At 44.4% G+C, this 15,121-nt stretch overlaps 1 protein-coding gene across 3 annotated transcripts in view; it reads left to right on the top strand.

The window, feature by feature from the left end:
* Window positions 1–15,121, top strand: part of LOC115160761 (neurabin-1) — a 46,094-nt gene that overhangs the window by 23,057 nt on the left and 7,916 nt on the right. For all 3 annotated transcript variants that reach the window (XM_029711136.1, XM_029711138.1, XM_029711137.1), the window contains exons 3-10: window positions 6,216–6,348; window positions 6,529–6,649; window positions 7,087–7,191; window positions 10,683–10,815; window positions 13,444–13,593; window positions 13,703–13,756; window positions 13,994–14,223; window positions 14,939–15,035. In XM_029711136.1, the coding sequence (XP_029566996.1) occupies window positions 6,216–6,348; window positions 6,529–6,649; window positions 7,087–7,191; window positions 10,683–10,815; window positions 13,444–13,593; window positions 13,703–13,756; window positions 13,994–14,223; window positions 14,939–15,035 (1,023 nt within the window). The remainder of the gene's footprint in view (window positions 1–6,215; window positions 6,349–6,528; window positions 6,650–7,086; window positions 7,192–10,682; window positions 10,816–13,443; window positions 13,594–13,702; window positions 13,757–13,993; window positions 14,224–14,938; window positions 15,036–15,121) is intronic.

The raw sequence follows: 15,121 nt of genomic DNA, 5'->3' as shown, positions 1-15,121 counted from the left end.
CTTTAAGACATGAAGGTCAGTCTATCCGGAAAATATCAAGAACTTTGAAAGTTTTTTTAAGTGCAGTCGCCAAAACCATCAAGTGCTATGATGAAACTGGCTCTCATGAGGACCACCACAGGAAAGGAAGACCTAGTTACCCAGAGACACCAATAAGAAGAAGAGACTTACTTGGGCCAAAAAACATGAGTAATGGACATTAGACCGGTGGAAATCTGTCCTTTGGTCTGATTAGTCCAAATTTAGATTTTTGGTTCCAACCTCCATGTCTTTGTGAGACGCAGAGTAGGTGAACGGATGATCTCTGCTAGAGGTCGACCGATTATGATTTTTCAACGCCGATACCAATTATTGGAGGACACAAAAAAAAGCCGATACTGATTAATCAGACAATTTTTATATATATATTTGTAATAATGACAATTACAACAATACAGAATGAACAATGAACACTTTTATTTTTACTTAATACATAAATAAAATCTATTTAGTCTCATAAATAATGAAACATGTTCAATTTGGTTTAAATAATGCAAAAACACAGTGTTGGAGAAGAAAGTAAAAGTGCAATATGTGCCATGTAAAAAAGCTAACGTTTAAGTTCCTTGCTCAGAACATGAGAACATATGTACTCATGTAGCCTTCCCTGTAGCTCAGTTGGTAGAGCATGGTGTTTGCAACACCAGGGTTGTGGGTTCGTTTCCCACGGGGGGCCAGCAGAGGGGGGGGGGGGAAAAAGGTATGAAATTGTATGAAATGTATGCATTCACTACTGTAAGTCGCTCTGGATAAGAGCGTCTGCTAAATGACTAAAATGTAAAAAAAAATATGAAAGCTGGTGGTTCCTTTTAACATGAGTCTTCAATATTCCCTGGTAAGAAGTTTTAGGTTGTAGTTATTATAGAAATGATGACGCGTCAACTATTTCTCTCTATACCATTTGTATTTCATATATCTTTGACTATTGCATGTTCTTATAGGCACTTTAGTATTGCCAGCCTAATCTCGGGAGTTGATAGGCTTGAAGTCATAAACAGCGCTGTGCTTCAAGCATTGCTAAGAGTTGCTGGCAAACGCAGTAAAGTGCTGTTTGAATGAATGCTTACGAGCCTGCTGCTGCTTACCACCGCTCAGTCAGACTGGTCTATCAAATATCAAATCATAGACTTAATTATAATAAACACACAGAAATACGAGCCTTAGGTCATTAATATGGTCAAATCAGGAAACTATCATTTCGAAAACAAAATGTTTATTCTTTCAGTGAAATATGGAACCGTTTTATCGAACGGGTTGCAACTCTAAGTTTAAATGTTGCTGTTACATTGCACAACCTTCAATGTTATGTCATAATTATGTAAAATTCTGGCAAATTAATTACGGTCTTTGTTAGGAAGAAATAGTCTTCACAGAGTTCGCAACGAGCCCAGTGGCCCAAACTGCTGCATATACCCTGACTCTGCTTGCACAGAACGCAAGAGAAGTGACACAATTTCTCTAGTTAATATGCCTGCTAATATGCATTTCTTTTAACTAAATATGCAGGTTTAAAAAAATATACTTCTGTTTATTGATTTTAAGAAAGGCATTGATGTTTATGGTTAGGTACATTTGTGCAACAGTAGTGCTTTTTTTGCGAATGTGTTTTTGTTAAATCATCACCCGTTTAGCGAAGTTGAAGTAGGCTGTTGATAAATTAACAGACACCGCTTTGATTATATGCAACGCAGGACAAGCTAGTTAAACTAGTAATATCATCAACCATGTGTAGTTATGTGAATATTGATTGTTTTTTATATGATAAGTTTAATGCTAGCTAGTAACATACCTTGGCTCCCTGCAGCCACAAGGTCCTTTTGACGCTGCCCTCGCGTAACAGGTGGTCAGCCTGCCACGTAGTCTCCTCGTGGATTGCAATGTAATCGACCATAATCGGCGTCCAAATAATCTCTGCGTGTGTGGTTCCCACCGTGAAGCATGGAGGAGGAGGTGTGGGGGTGTTTTGCTGGTGACACTGATGACACTGTCTGTGATTTATTTAAAATTGAAGGCACCCTTAACCAGCATGGCTACCACAGCATTCTGCAGTGATACGCCATCCCATCTGGTTTGCGCTTAGTGGGACTATCATTTGTTTTTCAACTGGACAATGACCCAAGACACCTCCAGTCTGTGTAAGGGCTATTTGACCAAGAAGGAGAGTGATGGAGTGCTGCATCAGATGGCCTGGCTTCCACAATCACCCGACCTCAACCCAATTGAGATGGTTTAGGATGAGTTGGACCGCAAAGTGAAGGAAAAGCAGCCAACAAGTGCTCAGCATATGTGGGAACTCCTTCGAACTATTGCCCAGAACTGTGTGAGAAAATTCCCGTTAGTAGATAGCAGGCTAGGATACATCTATCCTCTGGAGAATGAGTAAGCCAGTTTTGTGTCTGTCTTTGGTGTTCGCTACTATACTGAACAAAAATATAAACACAACATGTAAAGTGTTGGTCGCATGTTTCATGAGCTGAAATAAAAGATCCCTGAAATGTTCCATACTGTCACAACGTCCACAGAAGGTGGCGCCTCTCCCCGGTCGGGCGGTGCTCATCGGTCGTCGTCGCCTGCCTACTAGCTGCCACCGATCTATGTTTCTGTATCTGTTGGTTTTGTCTGATTAGGTCTGCACCTGTTTTGTGTTAGTCAATTAGTGTGAGTATTTAGTTTGTCTGTTTCGTTTGGGGATTTGTGCGGGATTGTTCTTTGTCATGCTATTGATAGTCGGGAATTTTTGTATGTTTTCCAAGTGAAGCTGCTTGTTTAGGCATTAGGGTTGCCGGGCTGCGCCCCGTCCTTGTGGATCTTTGGAGCTGTCCTCCTTTGGATGCTAAGGAGTATTTCTGTCTGTAATAATGCCATTTTGTGGGGAAAAACGTATTCTGATTGGCTAGGTCTGGCTCCCAAGTAAGTGGGCCTGGCTCTCAAGTGGGTGGACCTATGCCCTCCCAGGCCCACCCATGACTGCGCCCCTGCCCAGTTATGTGAAATCTATAGATTAGGACTTAATGAATTTATTTCATTTGACTTATTTCCTTCTATGAACCGTAACTCAGCAAAATCTTTGACATTGTTGCATGTTGTGTTTTATATTGTTCAATATAGTGCGTGCTCTGACCAACATTGGGCCCAACTTTTCTGAGCTCGTCATTGGGTTGTAATAACACAGTGGGTCATGTCTAAGACTCTGTAGTTACATGAGGTAACAACTACTCTGTCCATGTATGGAGAGTGCTGTTGTTACAGTGAGGTCACACTTGAATCTGACCCCATGCCTTAAAAATGAGGGAGAACAGAATAACTCTAGACTAGAGTTCATTCCCTTGGCTTTGACAGTTGTAGACTCCGCATTCCCACTCTTTTAAACCTTGACATATCTTCCCTTTCCTCCAGTTCCTGTAGCCAGCAACACGTTTAATTTTGAGTGAGTTTCCTGCAGTTCTTGACATAGGATGTCCGAAGAATATCAAAGCTGAAGACGAATGTGTGGTCCGCTCCATTCCATCCCCACCATCAGTAGAGCTCCCTTCTCTCAGAGCAGAACTGAGATCATCTGAAAAAAGAAGCTGTGAAATCCCAGCTGGCTGTGCTGCTTGCTCTGGCTCTCTGTCTCTTTGGCTGGATATCACATTGTGACTGAGGAGAGGACACCATACAGACCTGGGAGCCCACAGCCCAAGCCGCTTTAGATAGATTGGATTCATACCGTTCTTACTACATCCTGGTAACGTAGTCACTGCCGGCAGATGGTTCTAAGAGTGTTTCACAAGTTAGATTATGGAAGGCGGCCATGCCAGCTGACAAATACACGCGGCATGCCGGCTAAATGAACTGTGTGATGTTTGATTTAATCAATATGGCAGGATAACGCCCACCTGCAATGAAAGCTGGTAGAGGGCAGGAGATTGCTGACTGAATACAGGCTTTCTGTGAGCTATTCATTTTAGCACTGAGGATTGCCACCTGTCGCCACAGAGCAATGATCTTTGCCACATCCACTCTTTTCCTTCCAGCTGTGGCCTGCTTTTTCTCGAGGCAGGGCGTGCTTTGCCAGCCACACTTTGTGCGACGAGGATCCTAACAAGGAAACCGCTACATCGTCTCTGAACTGAACGGAGACTGAACTAGTGCTCTGATGTTATGTCTGCTGAAATCATAGCTTCTTTAAACCTTAATGAAATCCCTGTAACATTGTCTTGGTGCATACTGGCATTTGCATGCCTCAGTGCTTTAGTTTGCTGTAAACTAGGGAGACTGCAAGTTACCTCACTGTCTGAAAACTAAGACACAGAAGCCTCTTTCACTGGCAAAGGGTGAACAAGAGTTGATGGCACAGGGAGCACTTTTCTTATTGATAACTTACAGTGAGGGGAAAAAAGTATTTGATCCCCTGCTGATTTTGTACGTTTGCCCACTGACAAAGAAATGATCAGTCTATAATTTTAATGGTAGGCTTATTTGAACAGTGAGAGACAGAATAACAACAAAAAAATCCAGAAAAACGCATGTCAAAAATGTTCTGAATTGATTTGCATTTTAATGAGGGAAATAAGTATTTGACCCCTCTGCAAAACACGACTTAGTACTTGGTGGCAAAACCCTTGTTGGCAATCACAGAGGTCAGACGTTTCTTGTAGTTGGCCACGAGGTTTGCACACATCTCAGGAGGGATTTTGTCCCACTCCTCTTTGCAGATCTTCTCCAAGTCATTAAGGTTTCGAGGCTGACATTTGGCACTCGAACCTTCAGCTCCCTCCACAGATTTTCTATGGGATTAAGGTCTGGAGACTGGCTAGGCCACTCCAGGACCTTAATGTGCTTCTTCTTGAGCCACTCCTTTGTTGCCTTGGCCGTGTGTTTTGGGTCATTGTCATGCTGGAATACCCATCCACGACCCATTTTCAATGCCCTGGCTGAGGGAAGGAGGTTCTCACCCAAGATTTGACGGTACATGGCCCCGTCCATCGTCCCTTTGATGCGGTGAAGTTGTCCTGTCCCCTTAGCAGAACACCCCCAAAGCATAATGTTTCCAACTCCATGTTTGACGGTGGGGATGGTGTTCTTGGGGTCATAGGCAGTATTCCTCCTCCTCCAAACACGGCGAGTTGAGTTGATGCCAAAGAGCTCCATTTTGGTCTCATCTGACCACAACACTTTCACCCAGTTGTCCTCTGAATCATTCAGATGTTCATTGGCAAACTTCAGACGGGCATGTATATGTGCTTTCTTGAGATGGGGGACCTTGTGGGCGCTGCAGGATTTCAGTCCTTCACGGCGTAGTGTGTTACCAATTGTGTTCTTGGTGACTATGGTCCCAGCTGCCTTGAGATCATTGACAAGATCCTCCCGTGTAGTTCTGGGCTGATTCCTCACCGTTCTCATGATCATTGCAACTCCACGAGGTAAGATCTTGCATGGAGCCCCAGGCCGAGGGAGATTGACAGTTCTTTTGTGTTTCTTCCATTTGCGAATAATCGCACCAACTGTTGTCACCTTCTCACCAAGCTGCTTGGCGATGGTCTTGTAGCCCATTCCAGCCTTGTGTAGGTCTACAATCTTGTCCCTAACATCCTTGGAGAGCTCTTTGGTCTTGGCCATGGTGGAGAGTTTGGAATCTGATTGATTGATTGCTTCTGTGGACTGGTGTCTTTTATACAGGTAACAAGCTGAGATTAGGAGCACTCCCTTTAAGAGTGTGCTCCTAATCTCAGCTCGTTACCTGTATCAAAAACGTATTTCCCTCATTAAAATGCAAATCAATTTATAACATTTTTGACATGCGTTGTTCTGGATTTTGTTGTTGTTATTCTGTCTCTCACTGTTCAAATAAACCTACCATTAAAATTATAGACTGATCATTTCTTTGTCAGTGGGCAAACGTACAAAATCAGCAGGGGATCAAATACTTTTTTCCCTCACTGTATGGAGGGTTAGAGTTTGAGACATCAAAGCCTAGTCTGCTTAATATTTATTGAAACGCATAACCACAGTAGAGACAAAAAAATAGAATAGTTCTGAGCAGAACAGACTTATTTTAGAGAATAACGCTAATTCTATGAGTTCAGAGACAAGAAAATGTGTCTGTCCCATATTAGGTCCATTGCTTGTTGTTGGAGTGTGGGGAGTGGTTTACCTAGTTGTAAGCCCCCTGTGCTTGTGTTCCCACACTGCAGGTGTTCAGCACCTACTCTAACGAGGATTACGACCGGCGCAACGATGAGGTGGACCCCGTGGCGGCGTCGGCTGAGTACGAGCTGGAGAAGAGGGTGGAGAAGATGGACGTGTTCCCTGTGGAAATTGAAAAGGGTCCGTCTTCTTGTCTGTCTTTCATCTTTCCTTTATTAATCCCTTTGAGTACCATTTGAGATAAAAAAAAATTACAAGGCAGCCCTGGCCATGATACATCCTCATCAACATCATCACAAGGGTCCAGAGAATGCAGTCCCATCCATCCATTCTAACTCCCCATCTTTCTTTGCTCCACAGGAGACAACGGCCTTGGCATCAGTATCATAGGGATGGGAGTGGGAGCTGACCAGGGCCTGGAGAAACTAGGAATCTTTGTGAAGACCATATCTGAGCGTGGAGCAGCTGAACGGGATGGCAGGTGATGCCCCGCCCTTTGGGGAAACGCTCTCCGCTCCACTGTGCTTAACCCGAAGAATTAAAGTTTTAACCGTGGCATTTAAAATGTGTTGTAAATTATAGGCGTATCACGATGATACATAACACTGTCGGGATGTCAAAGTGTACAAATGCTTAATTTCCGAATGGTCTTCGTACACCATTTCTAAACAACTGGCTGTATGTTATGAGGCACCGAAAGAAAATGGCTCCTTCTGTTTCCCAAGGAATATGGCCTTATGTTGTGCTGCCAGCTGGAAGAATTTGTGCATTTGAAAAAAATTAAGGAAAAGCATCACTATAACATAGTTACAGTACATTTCTCAAATATCCTCCCCTGTTGATTACACTCCCTCTTTCTAACATACAATATGTCTCAAATGTCTTGCCTTATGATTGCATGTTGTCCTTTCCAACTAGGATCCAGGTGAATGACCAGATAGTGGAGGTGGATGGGATCAGTCTGGTAGGAGTGACCCAGCTGTTTGCTGCTACAGTGCTGAAGAACACTAAAGGAACAGTCAGGTGAGCTCAGAGTCCAGCTCTAATAGACCCGTTGATAGAATGGCGCCGGAGGAGATGGCTGCCGTTTTACGGGCTCCAAACCAATTCTACTATTGTGTGTTTTGTTGTTGTTGTTGTTATTTGTACATAACGTCTTTTGCCACCATTTCTTATGACCAAAAAGAGCTTCTAGATATCAGAACAGTGATTACTCACCTTGTACTGGACTAAGATTTTTTCTTTAACGAGTCGGACGCAAAGGATTTACTTGAGACACCGGAGGACAAGCCCCAAATCTATGTCATTTGCATGAAGAAGAGACATAGGGGACGTAGGTTGGGGTGCCTTGTAAGAATCCGGCGGCGAGTGGGTAACCCGCCTCTACCATCCGTCCTATTAGCCAGCGTGGAATCTTTGGATAATAAACTAGAAGAGCTCCGATCAAGACTATCCTACCAACAGGACATTAAAATCTGTAATATCTAATGTTTCACCGAGTCGTGGCTGAATGACGACATGGATAACATACAGCTTCGTAGCTGTAAGCTAACAAGAAAATGCTCATCCAGAGGCGGCGCTCCTATTGGCTGGGGACTTAAATGCAGGGAAACTTAAATCCGTTTTACCTCATTTCTACCAGCATGTTACATGTGCAACTAGAGAGAAAAAAACTCTAGACCACCTTTACTCCACACAGAGAGGCGTACAAAGCTCTCCATCATCCTCCATTTGGCAAATCTGACCATAACTCTAACCTCCTGATTCCTGCTTACAATCAAAAGCTAAAACAGGAAGTACCAGTGACTCGCTCAATACGGAAGTGGTCAGATGATGCAAATGCTAAGCTACAGTACTGTTTTGCTAGCACAGACTGGGATATGTTCCGGGATTCTTCCGATGACATTGAGGAGTACACCACATCAGTCACTGGCTTCATCAATAAGTGCATCGATGACGTCGTCCCCACAGTGACCGTACGTACATCCCCCAACCAGAAGCCATGGATTACAGGCAACATCCGTACTGAGCTAAAGGGTAGAGCTTCCGCTTTCAAGGAGCAGGACTCTAACCCGGACGCTTATAACCATCAAACAGGCAAAGCATCAATACAGGACTAAGATTGAATACTACTACACCGGCTCTGATGCTCGTCGGATGGGGTGGGGCATGCAAACTATTACGGACTACAAAGGGAAGCACAGCAGTGAGCTGCCCAGTGACACGAGCCTACCAGACGAGCTAAATTAATTCTATGCGTGCATCGAGTCAAGCAACACTGAAGCATGCATGAGAGCACCAGCTGTTCCGGACGACTGTGTGATCATGCTCTCCGTAGCCGATGTGAGTAAGACCTTTAAACAGGTCAATATTCACAAGGGTGCAGAGCCAGACGGATTACCAGTACGTGCAGTCCAAGCATGCGCTGACCAACTGGCAAGTGATTTCACTGACATTTTCAACCTGTTCCTGACCGAGTCTGTAATACTCACATGTTTCAAGCAGACCACCATAGTCCCTGTGCCCAAGAACACCAAGGTAACCTGCCTAAATGACTAACGACCTGTAGCACTCATGTCTGTAGCCATGAAGTGCTTTGAAAGGCTGGTCATGGCTCACATCAACACCATTATCCCAGGGTGGTGTGGAGTGCAATCTCTATTGCACTCCACACTGCCCTTTCCCACCTGGACAAAAGGAACACCTATGTGAGAATGCTATTCATTGACTACAGCTCAGAGTTCAACACCATAGTGCTCTCAAAGCGCATCACTTAGCTGACCCTGGGACTAAACACCGCCCTCTGCAACTGGATCCTGGACTTTCTGACCGGCCACCCCCAGGTGGTAAGGGTAGGTAACAACACATCTGCCATGCTGATCCTCAACACAGGGGCCCCTCAGGGGTGCCTGCTCAGTCCCCTCCTGTACTCCCTGTTCACCCATGACTGCATGGTCAAGCACAACTCCAACACCATCATTAAGTTTACAGATGACACAACAGTGGTCACAGACAACGATGAGACAGCCTATAGGGAGGAGGTCAGAGACCTGGTGGTGTGGTGCCAGGATAACACACTCTCCCTCAACGTGACCAAAGGAGATGATCGTGGACTACAGGAAAAGGAGGGCTGAGCACACCCCCATTCTCATCAACGGGGCTGTAGTGGAGCAGGTTGAGAGCTTCAAGTTCCTTGGTGTCCACATCACCAACAAACTATCATGGTCCAAACACACCAAGACAGTTGTGAAGAGGGCACGACAAAGCCTACTCCCTCTCAGGAGACTGAAAAGATTTGGTATGGGTCCTCAGATCCTCAAAAAGTTCTACAACTGCACCATCGAGAGCATCCTGACTGGTTGCATCATCGCTTGGTATGGCAACTGCTCTGCCTCCGACCGCAAGGCACTACAGAGAATAGTGTGTACGGCCCAGTACATCACTGGGACCAAGCTTCCTGCCATCCAGGACCTCTATACCAGGTGATATCAGAGGAAGGCCCTACAAATTGCAAAAGACTCTATCCACCCTAGTCATAGACTGTTCTCTCTGCTACCGCACAGCAAGCGGTACCGGAGCACCAAGTCTAGTTCCAAGAGGCTCCTTAACAGCTTAACAGCTAATCATTTTTACACAGCTGCTTACTCTCTGTTTATTATCTATGCATGGTTACTTTACCTCTGTAAATATTACCTCAATTACCTCGACTAACCTGTGCCCCTGCACATTGACTCTGTACCGGTACCCCCTGTATATAGCCTCGTTACTGTTATTTTATTGTTGCTCTTTATTTATTTGTTATTTTCTTCTTTTTTTATTTTATTTTTTTACTTATTTATTTTTTACTTCAGTTTTATTTAGTAAATACTTTCTTAACACTTTTCTTGTAAACTGCATTGTTGGTTAAGGGCTTGTAAGTAAGCATTTCACTGTAAGGTTGTATTCTACGCACGTGACAAATAAAATGTGAGCGGATTTGATTTTGAAATAAGTCGTAATCATCCTAGGTGTGGCTAGCCTCGCCCCCAGAGTTCTAGGTTGTCTGGCGACACGAGATTAAGGTGTGACAGTAATGGTACGTCCCACAAAATACCTCAGCTTTCTTCAAGTGATTAGGTATGACTGGAAGATAATAAATATCCTTGAGAAATGTCGAAATATTGAATAAATCGGTTGCTTTTTGTTATTGTCTACTGCATGTGCCTCAGGCCTCCACACAGAGAGTAGCCCACATGGGACATGGGTAAATATGTTAATGATTCACTGTAGGCAATTGAAACACACACGCGCACACACACACACTAGGAAAAGTTCAATAAACAGGCTTCACCCGTTTGCATTACAACGACTCATATCAGTATGAGCCCACTATTATGATTGAAAACTACGCTGGTATGCCAAGACTTAGAGCAAAGGAAATAAAATCGACTAGGCAAGGCGCCTGCCAGGTACTAAGGCGTATGCACTGGTACTACCACTCTCCACGCTGACCCGCTGCACTCTCACACAAACAGTTTTCTGATTGGCCGGGAGAAGCCGGGGACACAGAGCGAAGTGGCACGTCTGATCAGCGAGACCCTGGAGCAGGAGAAGAGCGAGCAGGAGCAGCAGCACTTGGACGACCCCTATGAACAGTCCACCGAGGAGGTGAGTCACCTGGCCCGTTGCTTAGCCCAGTCCAGTTACACTCCACCCGGGAAGGGAGCAGTGAGTAACCCTGGTGCTGTGTGGGTGGGGTGGCTGCTGGAGCCTGCTGTAATTGCGCAATGTTTGCTTTTCAAAAGCACAGGCAACCACATGCCTTTATTTGTAGAGGGAACTGGGCATGAAAAGGTAGGGCTCCTAGAAAAGAAACAAAGCGTAAACCTATTGGATATGATAAAAGGCGATATACACTGATTATACAAAACATTATGATCACCTGCTCTTTCCATGACATAGACTGACCAGGTGAAAGCTATGATCCCTTATTGATGTCACTTGTTAAATCCACTTCAATCAGTGTAGATAAAGGGGAGGAGACTAGCTAAAGAAAGATTTTTAAGCCTTGAGACAATTGAGACATGGATTGTGTATGTGCGCCATTGAGGCTGAATGGGCAAGACAAAAGATTTAAGTGCCTTTGAACAGGGTATGGTAGTAGGTGCCAGATGCACCGGTTTGTTTTAAGAACTGCAACGCTGCTGGGTTTTTCACACTCAACAGTTTCCCGTGTGTATCAAGAATGTTCCACCACCCAAAGGACATCCAGCCAACTTGACACAACTGTGGGAATCATTGTGTTCAACATCCCAGTGGAACGCTTTCAACACCTTATAGAGGCCATGCTCAGAGGAATTGAGGCTGATCTGAGGGCAAAAGGGGGGGTGCAACTCAATATTAGTAAGGTTTTCTTAATGTTTTGTACACGCAGTGTACATGTCTCATTGTGGAGCAAATCATATAGATACAGTGCATTTGGAAAGTATTCAGACCCCTTGACTTTTTTCACATTTTGTTACGTTACAGCCTTATTCAGAAATGGATTCAATTGTTTTTTCCCCCCTCATCAATCTACACACAATTCACCATAATGACAAAGCAAAAACAAGTTTTAAGAAATGTTTGCAAATGTAAGTATTCAGACCCTTTACTAAGTACTTTGTTGAAGCACCTTTGGCAGTGATTACAGCCTCAAGCTACAAGCTTGGCACACCTGTATTTGGGGAGTTTCTCCCATTCTTCTCTGCAGATCCTCTCAAGCTCTGTCTGGTTGGATGGGGAGCATCACTGCACAGCTATTTTCATGTCTATCCAGAGATGTTAGATGGGGTTCAAGTCCAGGCTCTGGCTGGGCCACTCAAGGACATTCAGAGACTTGTCCTGAAGCCACTCCTGCGTTGTCTGGGCTGTGTGCATAGGGTAGTTGTCCTGTTGGAAGGTGAACTTTTGCCCTTTCATCAAGGATCTCTCTGTACATTGCTCCGTTCATCTTTCCCTCGATCCTGACTAGTCTCCCAACCCCTGTTGCTGAAAAACACCCCCACAGCATGATGCTGTCACCACCATGCTTCACCGTAGGGATGGTGCCAGGTTTCCTCCAGACATGATGCTTGGCATTCAGGCCAAAGAGTTCAATCTTGGTTTCATCAGACCAGAGAATATTGTTTCTCATGGTCTGAGTCCTTCAACTCCAAGTGGGCTGTCATGTGTGTTTTACTGAGGAGTGGCTTCCGTCTGGCCACTCTACCATAAAGACCTGATTGGTGGAGTGCTGCAGAGACGGTTGTCCTTCTGGAAGATCCTCCCATCTCCACAGAGTAACTCTGGAGCTCTGTCAGAGTGACCATCGGGTTCTTGGTCACCTCCCAGACCAAGGCCCTTCTCCCCCGATTGCTCAGTTTGGCCGGGCGGCCAGCTCTAGGAAGTGGTTCCAAACTTCTTCCATTTAAGAATGATGGAGACCACAGTGTTCTTGGGGACCTTCAATGCTGCAGAAATGTTTTGGTACCCTTCCCCAGATCTGTGCCTCGACACAATCCTGTCTCGGAATTCCTTCGACCTCGTGGCTTGGTTTTTGTCAGACATGCGCTGTGAACTGCGGGACCTCATATAGACAGGTGTGTGCCTTTCCAAATCATGTCCAATCAATTGAATTTACGACAGGTGGACCCCAATCAAGTTGTAGAAACATCTCAAGGATGATCAATGGAAACAGGATGCGCCTGAGCTCAATTTCAAGTCTCATAGCAAAGGGTCTGAATACTTATGTAAATATGGTATTTCTGTTTTTTATTTTGAATAAATGCGCAAACATATCTGAAAACCTGTTTTCGTTTTGTCATTATGGGGTATTGTGTGTAGATTGAGCGAACAAAAATATTTTAATCCATTTTAGAATATGGCTGTAACGTAACAAAATCTGGAAAAAGTAAAGCGGTCTGAATACATTCCGAATGCCGGGCTACTCCTGTCCAAGGAGTAATTTCAATGTGGGTATGCAATTAATCTGTTCAGTAGTGTGATGGGGCTTTTTGTGTTGTTTTTTTCAAAGTGTGTGGTGGCTCATGTTTGGGCGTTTGTGTGTGTGTGTGTGATGGAACATGTTGATGAGCAGAAGATATGAATTTCCTGCTGATACAGGCCTCCTGCTGAGCTCTCTGCAGGCTACCACGGTAACACTGAGATATGATGTAGTGATTACCCATACCTCTCCCCTGGGCTCCGAGCCCAGCTACTGGGCGCCACGTGGGCATGTGATTGGCTGCGTGATTGTGTGGTTGTTTTGTGTTTCAGGAGGAGCACTACGAGGAAGAGGAGGGAGGTATCCTAGGGTCTAGTTTCTCCGGCGGAAGGACAGTGGAGGTGTTTGACCTGCCGAAGCCCGAGGCCATGTTCATGCCCTCCAATGTGGACTCCACACAGATGGGCTTCAAATTCAAGGAGGTATTTCAAATGATAGAATTATCACAAGTTTACAGTTTGGTGGCTGTGTAAATATGTGTGTGATATATGCTTGTTTTTGTTACTTAAATTGTTTCTTTCTTTAACCTAGCTCCAGCTGAAACACAACATAGCAACAGCTGAAATAAACCAACTGAAGGAAAAGGTAGGTCGATCTGAAGAACAAACGATTGTTTTATAAACACTAGAACTTATGGATAAATGCTTGGAGCGTAAGCTGACGCCAGCCCGGTGACTAACCATAAATGTCATCAGTCACACTGTCTGTCTCTGCCTGTCAGTCACCTGACTGACCGTAATGATTTGAATATGGTGATTGTACTCGTAGACGAGAAGCCCTTACGTTTAGGTAGTAAAAATACCTTTCACTCTTCCTTTACAGCTAAGGGCGTCCGAGGAGGACAAAGCATCCAGGGGGTCCATGGAGGTTGAGTTGGAGCAGAAGATTGAGGAGAATAACGAGAAGATGTTGAAGCTGGAGAAATACTGGCTGGAGGCCCAGGCTCTGTGTAAAACTGTCAACAAGCAACTGTCAGAGACCCAGAGCCAGTACGAGACGCTGGACAAGAAATACAACAAGGCCAAGAAACTGCTCAAAGACTACCAGCAGAAGTGAGTTGTTTTATTTTATTTTTATTTCACCTTTATTTAACCAGGTAGGCTAGTTGAGAACAAGTTCTCATTTACAACTGCGACCTGGCCAAGATAAAGCACAGCAGTTTGACACATACAACAACTCAGAGTTACACATGGAATAAACAAACATACAGTCAATAATACAGTAGACAAAAGAAAAGTCTATATACGGTGAGTGCAAATGACGTAAGATAAGGGAGGTAAGGCAATAAATAGGCCATGGTGGCGAAGTAATTACAATATAGCAATATAACACTGGAATGGTAGATGTGCAGAAGATGAATGTGCAAGTAGAGATATTGGGGTGCAAAGGAGCAAGATGAATAAATAAATACAGTATGGGGATGAAAAAAAAATGTAAAAATGGGATGAGGTTGTTGGATGGGCTGTTTACAGATGGGCTGTGTACAGGTGCAGTGATCTGTGAGCTGATCTGACAGCTGGTGCTTAAAGTTAGTGAGGGAGATATGAGTCTCCAGCTTCAGTGATTTTTGCAGTTCGAGTTGAGTTCACTAAGTTAGACGTGCATTATTTCATTATTTAAAAGTCTCGACTTCAGCTGAGTGAGTCTCTGTGTTGACCAGGCCGAGGGCTTCCTTCCACTATGCTGAGTCATGTTGTGTAGAAAGTACAATATGTTTATACGTCAGTGGAATGATTTCTGAAGTTTAATGCTCTGATTCCTTTCCAGGGAGATTGACTTTGTGAAGAAGGAGGAGGAGATGAGGAAGGTTCTAGACGAGAAGGATCGATGGTACAAGGAGCAGCTTGAAGGCCTGCAGGACAGGGTCAGAGGGACATATTGGAAGAAAGAGACTTCAACATTAGAACAGACCTAGTGGAGAAGAAGTTGACTGGCCATTCTGTGGTTCTC

This window comes from Salmo trutta, chromosome 24 (assembly GCF_901001165.1).
Source record: "Salmo trutta chromosome 24, fSalTru1.1, whole genome shotgun sequence".
NCBI classification, from domain to species: domain Eukaryota; kingdom Metazoa; phylum Chordata; class Actinopteri; order Salmoniformes; family Salmonidae; genus Salmo; species Salmo trutta.
This window is presented reverse-complemented; position numbering and strand designations above follow the sequence as displayed.